This window comes from Neofelis nebulosa, chromosome 5, assembly GCF_028018385.1.
Source record: "Neofelis nebulosa isolate mNeoNeb1 chromosome 5, mNeoNeb1.pri, whole genome shotgun sequence".
Taxonomy (NCBI): Eukaryota; Metazoa; Chordata; class Mammalia; order Carnivora; family Felidae; genus Neofelis; species Neofelis nebulosa.
The window spans coordinates 71,826,352-71,845,359 of record NC_080786.1 but is presented as its reverse complement, the minus strand read 5'-3'; the positions used below and the strand labels follow the sequence as shown (position 1 = coordinate 71,845,359).

The 19,008-nt window shown below is 36.7% G+C and overlaps 1 protein-coding gene across 2 annotated transcripts; it reads right to left on the bottom strand.

The window, feature by feature from the left end:
• Window positions 1-4,379: 4,379 nt before the first annotated feature.
• On the bottom strand, window positions 4,380-18,989 carry NDUFB5 (NADH:ubiquinone oxidoreductase subunit B5). 2 transcript variants are annotated; one of them, XM_058730572.1, is made up of 6 exons: window positions 18,766-18,974; window positions 12,330-12,418; window positions 11,208-11,274; window positions 9,812-9,873; window positions 8,258-8,364; window positions 4,380-4,635 (listed from the first exon to the last, which is right to left on the bottom strand). In XM_058730572.1, the coding sequence occupies exons 1-6, from the start codon at window positions 18,887-18,889 to the stop codon at window positions 4,515-4,517; spliced, it is 570 nt and encodes a 189-aa protein (XP_058586555.1). In that variant the 5' UTR covers window positions 18,890-18,974; the 3' UTR covers window positions 4,380-4,514. The 2 variants fall into 2 exon arrangements, with proteins under 2 accessions (XP_058586555.1, XP_058586556.1); XM_058730573.1 differs by lacking the exon at window positions 8,258-8,364 and having other exon boundaries at window positions 18,766-18,989.
• Between the last annotated feature and the right edge of the window lie 19 nt (window positions 18,990-19,008).

The following is a 19,008-nucleotide window of genomic DNA, read 5'->3' as shown; positions in this document are numbered from 1 at the left end:
TAATATAAGAGCAAAAAAAAAATGTGGACATGTTCCTGGAGGATATAATTCATCATATCATGACTGAATTATTGCTTTTTCAATTCTCCATTTGATTACATAAAAGAAAGCCTCGATTTGGTACTGGTATGTTTTAACACCACTAATTTCGTTTTAGAATTCTCCATTTTCAACAGAGAGAGAGCCAGGTCTCAGGCAACAGAATCTAGGTGGAATATAATAGTTATATCTGTGATTACTTTTTAATTATGACAAGGGGCTGATTTTCTATTCATAGTCATGACATAACATTTCTTCTTTCAAACTTAGTTTAAAAAGGTCAAGGTTAAAGAGAATAACCATATATCATATGTGGAGGCAAAATAGAAATGGTTAAAATCAAGCACTGAAATTTGAAAAATAATGACATAAGGCTCAGGAATTTACTGCAAACTCTTTTTTGATCTCCAGCAGAGTGTATTTGTTTCTACAAGAACAGTATGGTTAATTTACGTTGTAAAATTTGGTACATTTACACTGTAAAATTTGAACTTGTCCCATGATTTGGAACTAGTGTCAAAAACATTGCCTATTGGCTTTAGTCTATCTTTAACTCCATTATTCTTTGAAGTCAATAGGCCTGAAGCAGAGATAGTATGGGATATTTAGTAATTTTCTTGAAAAAGGAGTGGACCATTTCAATCTTTGGTTGGCAGACATAAGTCTTTATCACCTATTATTTACTGGTGTAGTAGGCACTTTACATACATTGTCCCAGTAATCTATACAACAGTACCGGGGGATGAAGAACATAATCTCTTTTAGAGACAGGGCTCAAAGCAGTGAAGGAAATTTCCCAATGTAAGACAGAAGGGAAGATTAAATATAAAATTCCTAGTGTTGGGGTGTCTGGGTGGCTCAGTTGGTTATGCATCCAACTTTGGCTTAGGTCATGATCTCACGGTTCGTGGGTTTGAGCCCCATGTCAGGCTCTGTGCTGACAGCTCAGAGCCTGGAGCCTGCTTCGGATTCTGTGTCTCCCTCTCTCTCTCTCTCTAAGATAAATAAACATTTAAAAAAATTTTTAAATTCCTAGTGTAGTGCCTGGCACATGTAGCAGATACCAAGTAGATGGTAGTCATCATTATTGGCCTAGTAATTAGCAACTCAGGATTTAGTCTGAGGTCTGCTCAATCCAAGCAGGTCCATGCCTTTGTGTAACACCATGCTGGGCTCTGCAGAATTGCAGAAGAAAAAAGATAGATAACCCCAAACAATAGTAATTCCATGTATCATCCACTCAACAGATCTTTACTCAGTTGTTTACTATGTTCCAGATGCTATGAAATGAGCTTACAATCATTCCATGTACACTCAGGCTAGCTTGGGATCCCACAGGTTGCTACAGTGCCCTTTTCTTCCTATCAAACCCAATGCATAGAATTATTTCTGCTTTGAGGTCTACCATCGATGCTAAAGAGTAAACTAAACTCTGGGAAGGAAACATGTTTACTGCAATGACCACTTTATCCCTTGTATGTATCATAGTGACCAATAAGCTTAAATATTTGAATTAGAAAAAAAATTGCATAAAAATCAGTATAAACATATATATTCTAGCTTTATGTTAATATTTACCTTCAAGAGACACTTAAAAACCTTAAAACACACACAAACACACCCCAAAAAACACTATTATATATGATTCCGGCTATGGTAAAAAATAAAAACTGAAAGAAATTTCTCAAATTTATGGGTGGTGAGATTAATAGTATTTTTTATAATACTTTCCATTTTTCTATGTTGTGTTTCTTACATCTAGATTAGTAGAAAGTAGAATATAAAGTAAAACCTAATGATGCCAGAAAATAACCTGTAAAGTCTAAAAAATATGAACGAAAATGTGCATATAGCATCATGTACAATTATCATACTCAAGACCTATATTCTTCCATTCTCCTTACCCTCTCCTACAAAACTGAATGATTCATGCAAACAGAGGCTTAGGGACAGCATACCCTTCTCCCAAATCCTTTGTTAAAAATATGAGGTGGTTGGGGCGCCTAGGTGACTCTGTCGGTTAAGGAGTGACTTGTCTCAGGTCATGATCTCACTGTTCATGAGCTCGAGCCCTGAACTGTCAGCACAGAGCCTGGATCCTGTTTCAGATCTGTGTCTCCCTCTCTCTCTGCCCCTCCCCTACTCGCTCTCTCTCTCTCAAAAATAAACATTAAAAAAAAAAAATACGAGGTGGTAAGTAGACTGCATGGGGAAACCTTCAGAATGAAATTTGGAAGTAGCTAGGTGAGGCAGCCCTCTGCTGGGTAAATAAGAAAACACAGCTACTCCAGAGGATCTTGGCTGGATTGTAAAGGGCATTAAGTGCCTTCAGGGCACCAGGGCACTGAAAAGATATTTCCTGAAAATATGGACTTTTGAAGCTAGAGGTCATTCTGGAAGTTGAAGTGTAAATATTGATTTTTGTAATATTGAATATGTGTTTAAAATCTGAGCCTCAATCTCTCATCTGTAAAACATAAAGTGATAGTACCTCATAAGGTGATTTTGAAATTAATGTGAAAATGCAGTCATTTAGCATAGTGCTCAACCAACAGTAAATGCTTAACACATGACAACCATTATTTTAGCTTTTACTCACATTTTATAATCTTGGCAAGTAATCATTTGACCTTGTGGAACATCTCATGTTTACAAAAAAAAGGACTCTAAGAATCTTAAAGAGATTGCATCTAAGCAAAAGATGTGCACATCTGTGTGCATTTAAAAAGAACAACATAGGGGCACCTGAGTGGCTCAGTCAGTTAAGCATCTGACTTCGGCTCAGGTCATGATCTCACAGCTCCTGGGTTTGAGCCCCGTGTCAGGCTCTGCGCTGACAGCTCAGAGCCTGGAGCCTGCTTCAGATTCTGTATCTCCATCTGTCTCTGCCCCTCCCTTGCTCATACTCTGTCTCTCTCTCTCTCTCTCAAAAATAAATAAACATAATAAAAATAAAAAGCACAATATTATACTACATCGGAAATAATGTAACATTGTGTGTCAACTGTACTTCAATAAAAATCATTTTAATGACCAAAAAACAGTTTATGGCCAAAAAACATGAAAATATTAAACTGAGATTTGTTCACTGAAAAACTGTTTATTACGGTGTCATTAAATGTGTAGATAGCTTTGGGTAGTATTGACATTTTGACAATATTTATTCTTCCAATCCATGAGCACGGAATGTTTTTCCATTTCTTTAAATCTTCTTCAATTTCCTTCATAAGCTTTCTATAGTTTTCAGCATACCAAAATGAACAAATCAGGAGACTATAGATGCTGGAGAGGATGTGGAGAAACAGGAACCCTCTTGCACTGTTGGTGGGAATGCAAATTGGTGCAGCCACTCTGGAAAACAGTGTGGAGGTTCCTCAAAAATTCAAAAATAGACCTACCCTATGACCCAGCAATAGCACTGCTAGGAATTTACCCAAGGGATACAGGAGTACTGATGCATAGGGGCACTTGTACCCCAATGTTTATAGCAGTACTCTCAACAATAGCCAAATTATGGAAAGAGCCTAAATGTCCATCAACTGATGAATGGATAAAGAAGTTGTGGTTTGTATATACAATGGGATACTACTTGGCAATGAGAAAGAATGATATATGGCCTTTTGTCACAACGTGGATGGAACTGGAGAGTGTGATGCTAAGTGAAATAAGCCATACAGAGAAAGACAGATACCATATGGTTTCACTCTTATGTGGATCCTGAGAAACTTAACAGAAACCCATGGGGGAGGGGAAGGAAAAAAAAAAAAAAGAGGTTAGAGTGGAAGAGAGCCAAAGCATAAGAGACTCTTAAAAAACTGAGAACAAACTGAGGGTTGATGGGGGGTGGGAGGGAGGGGAGGGCGCGTGATGGGTATTGAGGAGGGCACCTTTTGGGATGAGCACTGGGTGTTGTATGGAAACCAATTTGACAATAAACTTCATATATTGAAAAAAAAAAGGTGTCATTATGTTATATCGTTAGTTCAATATACATACTTTAAAATTCTGAATTGCCTCTGAATAATCTAGATATCTACAAGATATGTATGTAAACTACTAGATTTCCTGATATTTAACATAATTAGACTTCTCTAATTTCTAATTATCAGACAATTAAAACATTAGACTTTTAAAGTTACACCATTAGTAGTTTGTAAATTTCTATTTGTCCAAGTTTTTTTTTTATTATATGATAAACCTTAGAGAAAGCAAAACCCACAAATCAAGTCTTAATCTGCCTTTCACAGTGTATACCAAATCATCATAATGTACACTTCAAATGTCTTCAAATTTTGTCAATTATGCCTCAATAAAACTGAAAAAAATTAAAATCCCACACAAAATTTTAATCTGAACCAATGCTGAGAAAAAAAGCAATGGAAGATCTTTTATTCATCACGTGAACAAAAAATACAGAATATGTTAATTAATTTTCCCCTAAAGAGAATATATTTTGTATTTAGAGAAACAAAGGATTAGTTGTCAGGAGTTGCTTTTGGAGAATGATCAATCAGCGCCTTGTCAATGGTTGGATACTGATACCAGGGACCATCGCCTCTTGCACGCATTAACTTTCGGACTTCTAGCTCCTTTAATCTGTAACAAACAGAACAGCAATACTGTGACTCCATCATTTCCAACTGCAAAATTAATGAATTATCTCCATAAAGAGAGTCTTTTGATTTTGTGTAAAGTATTATCTAAAGTACTTTATGTAAGGGACACCAGGGTGACTCAGTCGTTTGGGCATCTGACTCTTGATTTCAGCTCAGGTCATGATCCCAGGGTCAGGGGAGCGAGTCTCGTATCAGGCTCTGAACTGACTATTCTTCAAATTCTTCTTCAAATTCTCTCTCCCTCTGCTCCTCCCATGCTCATACATACTCTCTTTCTCTCTAAATAAATAAATAAATTTATGTATGTATGTATGTAAAGTATTAACATACCTCCACAGATCCATGTGTATACATTTATCTGATATGCACCTATAAGCAAAATTTGGGGCTTATTTTTGACTTTCATTATCTTGCTTATGTAGTTAGCCCACAGATACTGTTTTTAATCACTAAAACATCACTTGAATTGGTAATCTATTCTTTCCTCTTGTCCCAGCTCTTTATCTGGACAGATCACTTTCACTTGAATAGTGGTAATGCATCTCCTATCTTCTTGCCTTCTAGAAAACCCTCTTGAGACCACATATTTTTGAAATAGGCCCTTCCAACGAAACCTTTCCTTTCCATTTTTATAGACCACATATTAAGTTTTTCATCTGACTGGAAATTTATCAGTTAAATAATGCACTTTATTAACCTTAACCAGCTCACTAACCCTACCTATGAGAGACTACCTACCTTTGTATTGTGTATGTAAGAGAGTGTATTCTTTTTTTTTTTTTTTTTTTTTGTATTCTTTTTTTTTTAAGGATTATATATCATATTATCCTTTTTTTCCTACTCTTTAGAATGTAATCATCCAAAATGCAAATATTAAAATATTCATAAGAAGGACTGGTTTTACCCTTACAATAGACTACTAGGCACCTGTTAAAAAGAATGAAGAAAATCTATATATTGTAAGTAGAGATGATACATATAGGGTTAGATTAAAAATGCAAAGTATAAAATGAGTATGTATAGCGTCTTCCCATTTCACTAAAAAACAGAAACTAATATGTATTCATACACATGCAGAAAGCATTAAAAAATGTGGAGGGCAAAAAAAATAATAGTTATCTTTAGACAGAAACAATTATGGGAGACAGTCCCTTTCTATTTTGTATCTTTCTTTTATGCTTCAGTTTTCCAAATACCTATACATATACTTAAAAAAATTTTTTTTAATGTTTACCTATTTTTGAGAGACACAGCATGAGCAGAGGAGGGGAAGAGAGAATCCCAAGCAGGCCCGATGCTGTCAGTGCAGAGCCCAACGTGGGGCTCAAACCCATGAACCGTGAGATCATGACCTGAGCCAAAATCAAGAATCTGACGCTTAACCAACTGAGCCACCCACGCACCCACCTAAACATATACTTTTTTAAAAACATAGGTACTCCTGTTCCATCCTCACAACAGCATCTTTCCTTTGGGGGTAGAAGTCACGCTTTTGTTTTGGTTTTTACTTTGTTTGGAAATTATTTAAAATCTCTATATGTCTAAGGAATTCTAGGATCTATCTTTTAATTGGAACTCAAAGGTGTATGTCTGAAGTTCAAAAAAGTCCAATGTTACTAAGTATGAGCCATACTGCTGGTTCCATGCTCTTAAATACATAACAACAATTCCATATGGTAACTATATACATGTATGATTACATATCTAGTTCTTTTAATCATTTAAATATATATATATATATATATATATATATATATATATATATTTTACTATCATAGCAATTTTTATAAACTGTTAAGTTTAAAAGAGAATAACAGAAAGCAGATCAGTGGTAGACTGGGGCCAAGAGTAGGGGATGGGGAATGACTGAAGGCACAAGAAAGAGGCTCAGTAGGTGACTGAACTGACCTTGGCTATGATGGTTACACAGCTATTTTCCTTGATCAAAACCCACTAAACTTAATGAATGCATATGACTGTATGTAAACCTCACTACAAACACTAAAATAAATCTCAGACAGGATCACATTTAAAAGTAGCAAAAGGAAACATGAGTGAACATTAAAAAAAATAATAATTTTGGACTTAAATATTTCCCTATTTAATTACTATCAAAAACCTATGCATGACACAAAATCCCAAAAGCTAAGGAAAAGGACTGACAAACTTGACAATAATTAAATGAGTAAATATATATAAAGTAATTAAAACACTGATGCATAGTAAGTGTTCAGAAACACATTACCACTACTACACTTTTGTTAACCTGAAACATAAAAACACTTAGGCTGCAAAAAATTTTACACTATCAAAACACAAATGACAAGTCAGGAAAACATACTTGCAACAAAAACAAAAAGATATTTTAGTTAAATGTATACATTAGTAGAAAAAAAGGCAATTTACAGGAAAGCAAATACAGCTAGTAGATTTATTTGTGAAAAAATACTCAACCTTACAAAAAAATACAAAATTGAAATAATGAAATAACATGTTTCAACTATCTTATCAGCAAAATGTTTAAGCTTGATAAATTCCATTTACAGGGAATGGTATGGAAAGCAGAAATTATCATGTATTGGTGACAGAAAAAACAACTGATAAACAATGTTTTGGGAAAGTGTTTGGCAACATCTATCTAAAATCTAAACATATAACATTTGGTTTATCAGTGCCACTGCTAGGAAATTTATATTCCAGATATACTAAATAAATATGCAGCAGTCTATGTAGAAGGATATTGACTACAGCACTATGTATATTATCAAAAAACTTATAAAGAACCGAAGTACCAACAACAAGGGACTGGTTAAAAAAATTAAGGGACACCCATCCAGTAAAATATATAATGCAGACATTAAAATGAACAGGGTGCGTACTATTATAGAAAGATCACCAAGATCTATTTAAGTGAAATGAAGGCAAGGTACAGAGCGGTGTCTATAAGAGGATTCTATTTGTGTTAATATATTTTCAAATGATATACAAAATATATTTTTAAGGCATAAATTTTCTTCTAGGGACATACACAAGAAATAATTAAATAGTCACTTTTAAGGATGAGACTAGGTAGAGGAGGAAAGGAAATTGAGGGAGGTGGGGCATAGATGGAGGAGAGGGCTTCCCTGCATTTAAAAGAGTGAGAATTTAAAAAAAAAATTTTTTTAATGTCTTTTTTTGAGAGAGAGTGAGCCCAGGGCAGGGGGCGGGGGTGGGGCTGGGTGCAGAGAGAGAGGGAGACACAGAATCCGAAGCAGGCTCCAGGCTCTGAGGTGTCAGCACAGAGCCCAATGTGGGGCTCAAACCCATGAACCGTGAGATCATGAAACCTGAGCCAAAGTCGGACGCTCAACTGACTGAGACACCCAGGCGCCCCAAAAGAGTGAGATATTTTAAAAAGAATTCCTTTTACTTTGACAGATATTATCAACCAATAGTCTCAGTTTCCAGCTCATAAACTCCACTCTAAACAGGCCAGATCCATCCCCATCTTCATTGTTTTACATGGAGCATCCTAAAGTGTTGAAACAATTTAATTTTTTTCTTATGGCTTACAATAGTAAGGAAGGAGATTTCTTTCCTGCCCCTCTCCCCTTTTTTACCGTAAATCAGCCTTTTCAGCTTCAATTCGAAGGATAGCCATTGTTTTTTCATAATTCTTTTCAGGACTATCAAAGAAAGTTCGGGCAATCCATCTTGAGATAGGATGCTACAAGAGAAAATTTGTTTATTATTTTCTGAACACTACTTTGCCTTTTCAGTTTACTATTCTTCAAAATGGCCATCTCTTGGGCATTGAGAAGGACACCTGTTGAAATGAACACTGGGTGTTGTATGGAAACCAATCTGATAATAAATTATATTTAATATTTAAAAAATGCCCATCTCAGGTAAATCAATAATACTAACTAAATGCTAACTACTTTATATATTTTTTAAATTACTTTAATCCATTAGGTGGATATTATTTTTGTCCCCATTTTATAGATGAGCAAATTTTGCAAAGTTATACAGTTACTAAGTGCCAGGATCTGGATGCAAACTGGGTCTGTCTGACTCCAAAATCTGTGCGTTTTGCCATTATACTACACTGAGGATCTTAAGTGGCTAATTTAGGAGCTAAACCCAGGGTTTGGTGATGAAAAACTGAAGCTCCTTCTCTCAGCACAGATAAACTATTTGTATGGCTTGCTTTAAGATATAATAATGCTATGTTAATGATATATTTTTCTGAAATATAGTTCAGTCAGATAATAAAACATGACAGAATATACTCTACTCAAGGCCATCTCACCACAACACTTATAAAGACACGTAACAGAATTAACTTTAGAGATTCCCAAGCAGGCCCCACACCGTCAGTGCAGAACCTGATGCTGCTTTCGTAGCAGCCCGACGCTGCTGTTTTAGTAGCAGGGACAGTGTGCTAAAATGACAGTGCAGGCTCTCAGATCAAGCCTGTGTAGGTCCAAATGCTGGCCCTACCTTTTGGACAGGTCACTTCTCCTCTTTTATGCCTCAGTTTCCTCACCTCTGAATTGGGGATAATAATAGCACATTTCACATGGAACACGGTAATATTTACAAAACACTACCACAGCCCCTGCTACATAGTAGGTGCTTGATAAAGAATAGCTAAGCATTAGTATTGGTAAAATCTTTCCTATGGCATTGAACTTAGGATATGTTCTGATGGTTAATATGCTAGGATGAGAACGCACTGCAGAGTCATTCTTTAAAAAACCATACAGCGTAGGGGCGCCTGGGTGGCGCAGTCGGTTAAGCATCCGACTTCAGCCAGGTCACGATCTCGCGGTCCGTGAGTTCGAGCCCCGCGTCAGGCTCTGGGCTGATGGCCCAGAGCCTGGAGCCTGCTTCCGGTTCTGTGTCTCCCTCTCTCTCTGCCCCTCCCCCGTTCATGCTCTGTCTCTCTCTGTCCCAAAAATAAATTAAAAAACAAAAAAACAAAAAAAAAACCATACAGCATAAAGCAATAAAACAAATGACCAAAAGAAGTTGCTTGTAAAAAGTGAGCACAAAATGTGTCATCTCCCTCATACCAAAAAGTGAATATATCATAATTGCTAAATTAAGACATTAATCAGTACACTGACAAGACACGTAATGGAAAGTAACTTTCAATGGCCTATACCAACCTTGAAGTATTCCCAGTGTTCTGGGATATAGCCTTCTGGAATTTCTGCTAATTCAGCCTCACCTAATAAGAGATAATAGTGATGTCCAATTAGTATCAGCAGTTTGTAATATTAATTTTCCACTATTTAAGAAACCAACCTCTTGTGGTTTTAAAGAAAGCTCTGTACTAATGAAGATATCAAATACAGTTGACCCTTAAACAACATGGGTTTGAATGGCATGGGGTCACTTACACGTGGATTTTTTTACAGTACAGTACTGTATTTTCTTTCTTTTTTTTAAAGTTTATTTATTTGAGAAGAGAGTGTGGGAGCAGGGGAGGGGCAGAGAGAGAGGGACACAGAGAATCCCAAGCAGGCTCTGCAACTCAGCAGAACCCGATATGAACCTTGAACTCATGAACCATGAGATGATAACCCAAGCTGAAATCAAGAGTTGGACGCTTAACCAACTGAGCCACCCAAGCGCCCTTCCTTATCATTTTCTTAATAACACTGTCTTTTCTCTAGCTAACTTTATCACAAGAATTCTTTATCACTTTATACAAAGAATACTTTGTATAATATAAAAAATACACAAAGTATGTGTTAACCAACTGTTTATGTTATCAGTAAGGTTTCTGGTCAACAATAGGCAATCAGTAGTTAAGTTTTGGGGGAGTCAAAAACTTATATGTGGATCTCTGACTGAGCAAGGGGTTGATACCACCACGTCGTTCAAGGGTCACCTGCATTTTAGATTCACTTTAATGTGGTTTAAAATTACTTCATTCATTAGATATTTTTTAGATGTCTTCTACTTGTAAGGCATTGTCTATTGTCTAAGGCATGATAGGAGAGTTTCACATTGTTTTTATACAATGTAACAAAATATAATAAAAGACACATTATTCCCTCTGGTTTTCCCTACTGCTACTAGACAAAATATTTTAGGAGTCAAGATGTTAGAAGTAGTTTGGGCAGTGTTTCCCATGAAAATCTAATTTGCACTGTCATTCACAGTTTCATTCTTTTTTAGATTATAATTTTACATGTTCCAAGATGCATAAAAAAATTCTTCCATCCTTTAGCCTCTCTTCCACCTCTATCTCTATTTTTTTTTTTTTTAATTCAGACTTGTCAAACTGGTTTTGGAGAAATAACAAGGAGGAAAACAAGGCTTTCTGAAGCCATCTGTGGCCTCTACAGAGTTGGTGACCTTCAAGGTTCTTGAAGGGAAAAAAAATCTTTAAAAAAACAACATTGTACCCTGTTGCAGATTGAGATCTGGTTACTGTAAAATAAAATCTCATGTTTATTATTTAAATAATTTTTTCTTATAACATTCGTAATTTCCTTCTGTTATTAATATACATGGGTTTTAAAAATTTACCAGTTTGGTTGGAGAGGTACTTACCAATGAATATATTCACCAGAGTTATGCCAATTGCTACTGGAATCCCAGTCAACAAAATGTAGAATTTCTGTTGAGATTAAAAAATAGTTTTCACATAACATAACCATTACCTAACTTTCTTTCCCCACTCTTAAACTGTCTTCAATTTTTGATTTCCTTCCATTGCCTGTAAAATAAATTTGCCATATTGGAGATGTGGTACCAAAGTATTTATTTCTGAGATTTTCTTTTGCTCTAACTTTTAGATGCCTATATTTGGAAGCAAAAATGAAAGAAAAAGTAAGGATTAATTGTAAAAGGGTAATACAATATATGTTTAAGTGATTTTCCCATTTTTGGTTAAGGCGATGTAATAAAAGTTGAGAAATTTTTGTATTAAGATGGGAAGTGCAAAAACATCTGGGTGTTGTTACCCACTGTAGAGTTTGAGTTGGTCATGACAAGAAAAGTGGGAGCTCAACCAGGAGAGTGAGGAGGGGCACTGAGCACAATGGGCGAGCAAGAGGTCTAGAGGGCAGCGTCCAGACAATCTTCTATCTGCCAGGCCTCTACTTTTCCTTAAAGAGCCTTGAGATACAAATATATAGCTGGCACCCCACTTCATCCTCTGAAATCAATGTTCCTGAACAATATAGAAATAAAAAATTGTAGTCCAAAATAATGTAGTTACTTTAAGGAAGTCTTTCAATGAGTTCCTTGGTATTTTAAAGAATATTTTAATAATATAAATAATTATCCCCAAATGAATCCATTTTCAAAGTTTAATAACTTATAGACTTTAGTGTATGTGTGTGGGTGTGTGCATGCACGCATGCATGCACAGTGAACGCAGATTACATTTCAAAACCCCACAATCTTGAGAATAAAGGAATGGCTCATTTTTTACCTCTAATACATATAAATCCTTTTTTATGAAGAACGAAAAGCTCACTAGTTTAAAAAGAAATTCAGTAACAAATCAGACATTACAGTACAAAATCTCAATTATCTTTTAAAAAAGAAATGTGAATTTACAAAATAACACCTTTTACGAAATGAAAGATGCTTATTTTCTAAATAGGCCAAAAAAAAAAATTCCTATTTGTATATAAAGAGTTTAGTTTAGCAAAATTTTTGACTCACCATTAAACTCAAAAAACGCCTGTCATAGAATCCAGAAGGTTTGATGATAAACAGTCTTTTCCCATGATCTCCACTGTGTCGCACAGGAGCTGGCAATATTAAATTACCCTGTTACATATACAAGGCTCATAAACGTATACTGTTCTATTCTGACATAAAATCAGGTTATAAGAAAATGTATGTTCATAAATGTTTAATATGAATTAAGACAAAAAATACATACTTATTTGAGTACTAAAGGCAGGGCAGATAGGGTATCTTTCAACAAACACTAATGTACTATTGTAAACTCTAGCTCTCTTCATTTTTATTCAACTTTAAAGAGATATCTAAATAATTGTCTAAATTTGTTTCCAGAGCAGGCAGGGAGGTTAGATACTCTTGGTGGGCTAATTATCTTTGTTTATCTCTGCAGTAAATATCTGCTAATGCTATAAAATAAATAAACTTAAATTGTGTCACTTCATATGATGAGGAAATATACATCAGAGATTTGCAGCAAAATAGATGGAAAGATATTTATACCACATATCTCCAGCAGGAACTTGAACTTGTTAAAAGTAAATACTCTAACATATCTTGATAAAATCGGTCTGTAAGCCATTTCTTTCTTTTTTTTTCCTTCAATTTTATTTTAGAGAGAGAGAGAGAGAGACAGAGAGAGCATGAGCAGAGGAAAAGAGAGAAAGAGAGAGAGGGAGAAAAAGAGAGAGAGAATCCTAAGCAGGCTCCATGCTCAGTGCAGAGCCCAATGCAGCTCGAACCCACAACCCTGGGATCATGACCTGAGCTGAAATCAAGAGTCGGACACTGAACTGACTGAGTCACCCAGGCACCCTTGTAAGCCATTTCTGGTTGTGAATATTCTCCTTTTCAAATTCTCCCTTGGACAGTATGCAGTCAAGCCTCACTGGAGATAAACTGAGGCAAAATTTCACCCCTAAGCTTATTTCTACATGATTTCCCTTTCTTGGATGCCTGGAAAGATCACTGCAGGCACTCTAAGCCCTTGTGCTGAAAGCAGGAAAGGATCTCACTGTTACTGGGAAACCGAGATTATGGTTTCTGCTGTATGAAAGTGTATTCAAAAAAATTTCCCATGGGAGTCACTGCAGAATACAAAACTAATTCCCCATTAAAGTAATTTTAGTTATAATAGAGGTCATAAAGATTTGTATCCTTTGTTCAAGCTTAAATGTCTGGAATGCCTTTCCCTCTCCTGATATTATTAGGCCCAGATGACATTTTAACCTCCAAAAACCAACATTATTCCCAATCACATGAGATGTCTCCTACTTCTGAACTGTTGTATATTCTAGTGATATGCATACTTGCTTTCACCGCTTCCACTGAAATATCAATGTCTTGAAGGTAGAAACTATATTAATTTTGGTATCACCTATAGTAGCTTGCAATGAATTTAGGAAGTTAATTCACAAGAGAATTCGAAGCTGGCATGCATTTACTGTGTACAATTCACACTACTAAAGTTTCTAAAATAACAAGAGAATGTGGCAAAGTGATTATATATTTCAGAAAATCATTTGAAAGGTACATTGGAATTCTTTGTGGACTAGATGCAAAAAAAAGAGCTGGTTAATAGTACAAACCACTCATTAATTCTATTCTACTATGTGTAGGCCCTGTGCTAGGCTATTCTTTCCAACAAAGGAAAGAAACAGGATGCAATGTCAGAAAAAACCAGGCCCAGAAGTAAGGTTCCTATATAGACAGGATGGTGGAGATGGGGGGTATGAGGAAGGGGCATTAAAAGGTGAGAGAAGTAGCAAATTAGATGAATTTATAATGGGTAACTGATCGATTATACCCAAAAGGTGCTGATTACTTAATCCAACAACCTGCCAAAAGGCTCCATCCAAAGCTCTGAGAAGTTGAGATTTCTACAAATGGCCTGGATGAGGTGAAAATGGCATTCCTGATGACACAAAGCTACTGCTACAAGGATGGCTACTACACTGATGATGAAATAGGATCCCCAAAAGTCCTCTCACACATTTATAAAAGGGTAAATCTAAAAGGATTAAATATAAGAAGTGGAAAGTCCTGATTGGACCTCCCAAAAGTTGCTCACAGACTTAAGCAGAGTCATTGGTGTGATATGGTAACCAAGAAAGTCAAAGACAATTCAATCCTAATCTTATGTATGAGAAGTGTAGGGTCAAAACAGGAGGAACACCCACCTCCATCTCCTAATTACACCTGCAGGAGTGTGTCCATCCCAGAGTATATTGTTTTAGAGGAACAACCTGGAGCATACCCCAGCTTAAGCAACCAGTATGGCAAACAACCTGGAAACTGATATACTGAAGCTTAAAGAAATGCAACTGATTGATTGGCCTACAAAAAAGAAGTCTGGGTAGAAAGCAGAGAAGTGTCTTTAAATAGGTGAAGGGCTATCCCATAACAAAGGGTCACACTATTCTGTGCTGACCTGAAAGGAGGAACCAGGAGTAATTTTCAGCTTAATACAAGGAAGAAGTTTCTAACCATTTTAGTGGTTCAAAATAAAATTGGACTGCCTCTCCAGTCCCCTTTTTGGAGTTATTCAAGTGTCAACAGTGGGATGTAAAAAGGATATTCTAGGGGTTGGCCTAGAGGATATCTAAGGTCCTTTTCCTCAAAGAATCAGAACACATGGCCTGTCTTAGAACAAAAAGGCATACCTTTCCAACTTATCAGTCTCAATGATTTCCTTCCAACTCCAAGAACTGTTTCTAGACTTCAAGTTTTTGCACTCTTTGCTGAAAAGCTTTTCCCCAGGCTCTTTGAACAGTTACTGCCGCACCTCCATCCTTCAGGACCAAGTTCAAATGTAACCTCCTCGAAGAGGTCTTCTCTGACTACCCTATCCAAAGCTGGCCTCCTACTTACCCTCCGTGATATTATTTGGTTAGTTCTTTTAGAACAATACACACTAAGCCTGATTATTTTGTTAAAGTCCATGAGGTCAAGGACCGCATTATTCAGTACTGTATCCCCAGTACCTTTTAGTGTCTGCCACATGATGGATGCTCCATAAATATGCTGGAATTTACATTTCTTAAGTAAATTAAATGTCAGTTGGGATCCTTCCTCACTCTCTGAAAGTAAATCTACTCAGAAGAGACAGTGTACTCCCAACTTTCCCTTTCAACTGGGCAGGCAGGCAAACACACACACACTACCCAGAGAGAAAGACATGGATTAAACTCTACCTGGTTTTAGGGACAACTGATTATGCATAACACCATTAACAGATATAAAAAAATGTAACATAAAAAAACTATGGAAGAATGCTTGGTCTGGCTGTATTCTAGCAATATTAATGCAGTTAGTAAAGTGAACTGCTTGCTTGCTTTCCATATAACTACCTTTACTGTTAAACAAGTTATTCATGTCATTAAATGTGCTAAATAACTATTATTATTTTATTACTGTTATTATTATTATTGTTAACTGTTCTAAAGTATATTTCATAGCACTAAACTCTTCTCAAACATTCTGAGCCTTCATGATTTGTTGTTGATGTAGTCAGGCCACCTGCTTACAATTTAAAAATATTAGGGTGAATACTGCTTACATGGTTTTTGACAACTGTGATATTTGTGAAGATCAAATAAGATAATGTAGGTTTTGTGTCTCTAAGACAACAATCAAAAACTAGCCATTTTCTTTCCTTCATTCTCAGACTATTCCCAGTTAATGACTCCGCCAACTCAATTACCCAGGCTAAAAAACTCATTCATCTTCCTTGTACCTACCCCTCATTCATCAATTGTCAAGGCCTCTTGATTCTAAGATTCAGCTTTTCTTTCCTGCCCTCTTTACCTCACTGGCTTAAGTAACCAACACCCCCTTATAAGCCATCCAAATTCAGAAGCATTTTCCCAAAACACACTACTGATTTGGTCTCCTGCTAAAACACTCTCTGCAGCCTACAAAACAGTTAAGATACTTTGGTTTTGTATTCAGTCCTCCACTCCCCCAACTTGGTCCCAAGTTCCCTTTCTTAAGCCTTTTCTTTCAACATCTACCTATCTCAAGACCCCCCATATTCAGATATATCAGAAAATACATCCTCTATTCTTCTGCCAATTGCAGCTGTTAAAACTATCCAGAATCCACTTAAAATGCCCCATCTTCTACATCTGAATTAACTCCATATCACTTTGTTTATGTAATCATTTAAATATTTCTTCTCAGTTTTTTTAAACCATAATGTGCACACATCAGTCTTCATATTAAAGCTACTGCAGCTGAGGGAAGAACTTAAACTCATTTCTGTAATTCCTTGATATTAGACACTTAATACATAATTTAAATAGAACACTTGTATCTGCTTATTTCCTGAGAAAAGTTTTCAAGGACGGTGAATGAAGATAACATGTCAGTACTACATGTATAAGAAAGGGGTGGCCACAGGGCCTGTTAGTAAACCAATGCTTCTAAATCTAGGTGCTGTTGATTTTCCCACTCACTCTTCACAACTACCTTATGAGGCAGGTTAAAATTATCATCCTCTTTTTTTTTTTTCTAACAGTTCTTATGGTAAGAGACAAGCACCTTTCAAAATGACATTCTAGAAAGATGCTAACTTATGCAGAAATATATTTCAGGATTATAAATACCTGTCAATAGTAAAGAGATTAGATTTATTTCCCTGTCAACAGAATATAAGCACACTTGTAATAAACATCTTTTTTTAAAGATAAAGAAACACAGGTTCCAAGCAATTAAGTACTTTCCATTTAGCTTCCAAGATATGATGACCCAAGGTCACATAGCTACTAACTCTGGAGCCAGGATTTGAATGTAAGCAGTCTAGCTCCAGAGAAAACAAAACAAGGTTTTCTGCTCCTGGGTCTTACAGTCTCATAGGGGCAGACATAAGCAATAACATAACAGATTAAAACCTTTCATTCCACAGTGACAGATGAAACCACCTGCAAAATACCTTTGAAAGCAGGTATCAGGCTGAAACACAGACTCTAATATAGCTATCAGATCCTTCCCTGGTCCCAGTGGAAAGGGTATATAGATTATTGGTATTGATCCTTCCAGAAATCCAAGAAAGGGGGAATAACGTATAAAAGGGATCTGGGAGTGAGGTTTTCACCTGAGTTTATCTCCAGCAAGACATGAATAAATACTATCTCCAGGGAGTATTCGAAGAGGAGGATATTTGTAATCAGAAATGGCTTACAAAGGGATTTTATCAAGAAATGTTAGCACATGTAGTTGTTTTTTTTTTTAAAACAGGTTCAAATTCCTGCTGGAAATCCTTGAATTCCACTAGTTGTTTCCATCATTTTTGTGACAAGTCTCTATGTGAAGTGACATAATTCAAATTAAATTGGGAGAAGAAAAAAGGGGTAGAGAAAGATATTTTGAGGTTGGAGATCTTTTTGGCTTTCGAGTACACTTCCTCTCTACCTTCTTGTGTTGCACAGGGCAGACAGCTTACAGTATATTTTTTATCAAGAGGATTAAATGAATTAATATTTTTAAGATCTTAGAATGGTACATGGCACATAGGTGTTCAATAAATATTACATTTGGTGCTCTAGTGCATTATTTTTGTAATAACGGAGTCACAGTCCCTACATTAGTAAAATGGGGATAGTAACATTGTACTTAATTCGCAGAGTCTTTGAAAGAATTAGATTGAATACAATGCATCTGAGACTTTGCTATTATAATTATTCACTCTCCTAGAAGTCAATACAGTCTCCAAGAAGCTTCAAATAACCCTGGCATGACTGCATTACGACTTTCCTGGACCTAGGGATTTTTCCTTCATGGGCCCCTTCCACTGTAAGAAGATATTAAAAATTACTATTTTATGACTCCGTTGATATAAAACGAATACAATCCAGGCTGGATTCCTTACCACACATTCATTAACATTACAGGTTTTTTGTTTTTTTTTTTTCCTTCCTCCTGGTTTTAAAAGAAAGAGAAAACATTTGCAGGGACCCCTAAAAGTATGGTGTAGGCACTGTGTCTACTGAAGGAGTTAACCCTGAGCCTCTCCACCTACCTACTAACATCAGTGAGCTCCTGGGCAACATGACTTACAACCTTGTGGGACTAGAACCTAGGGTGGAATGTACAGAGAGAATCCGGTGCCTGAGACACCTAGATCTCTGGTCCGTGCCTTTTTAACCTCAACTTCATCCGCAAATTAGCACCAACTGGGATGGCTGAGTGGTAAAGTGTTTGACAAATGCTAATTAATGATTTAAACACGATCGATCTGATTACCTCAGGAAAACCCTAGACCTCCTCACAAAGCCCACGCTCCATCTCTCCTCTCAAGCCCCAAGCCCGCAATTTCTCCCAGCTCCTTCCAGATCCCACCAAGGTCACTCCGGAGGAGCTCTTCATCTCTCATCCCACATCCCCTGAGCGCGCTTTTCCCAAAGCTAGCACCCACCGACAGTCTTCGGAAAGCCACGGGTGAGGAAGCCCCCGAATCCAAGTCGAGCGCCAAGCCGGCGGCCGGAGAGAGCGGCCACTGCAGTGACCGAGGCCCGCTGCAATAAACTCATGGCCGCCATGGCTACTACGGGCAATTGAAAAGCTGGGGCGCGTAACAGGAGCCGAAAGAGCCAATTTACCAACGAGAGCGAAGGCGGAAAGTGGCCATCTTGAGTGAGGGCAAAGCCTATTTCTGTTT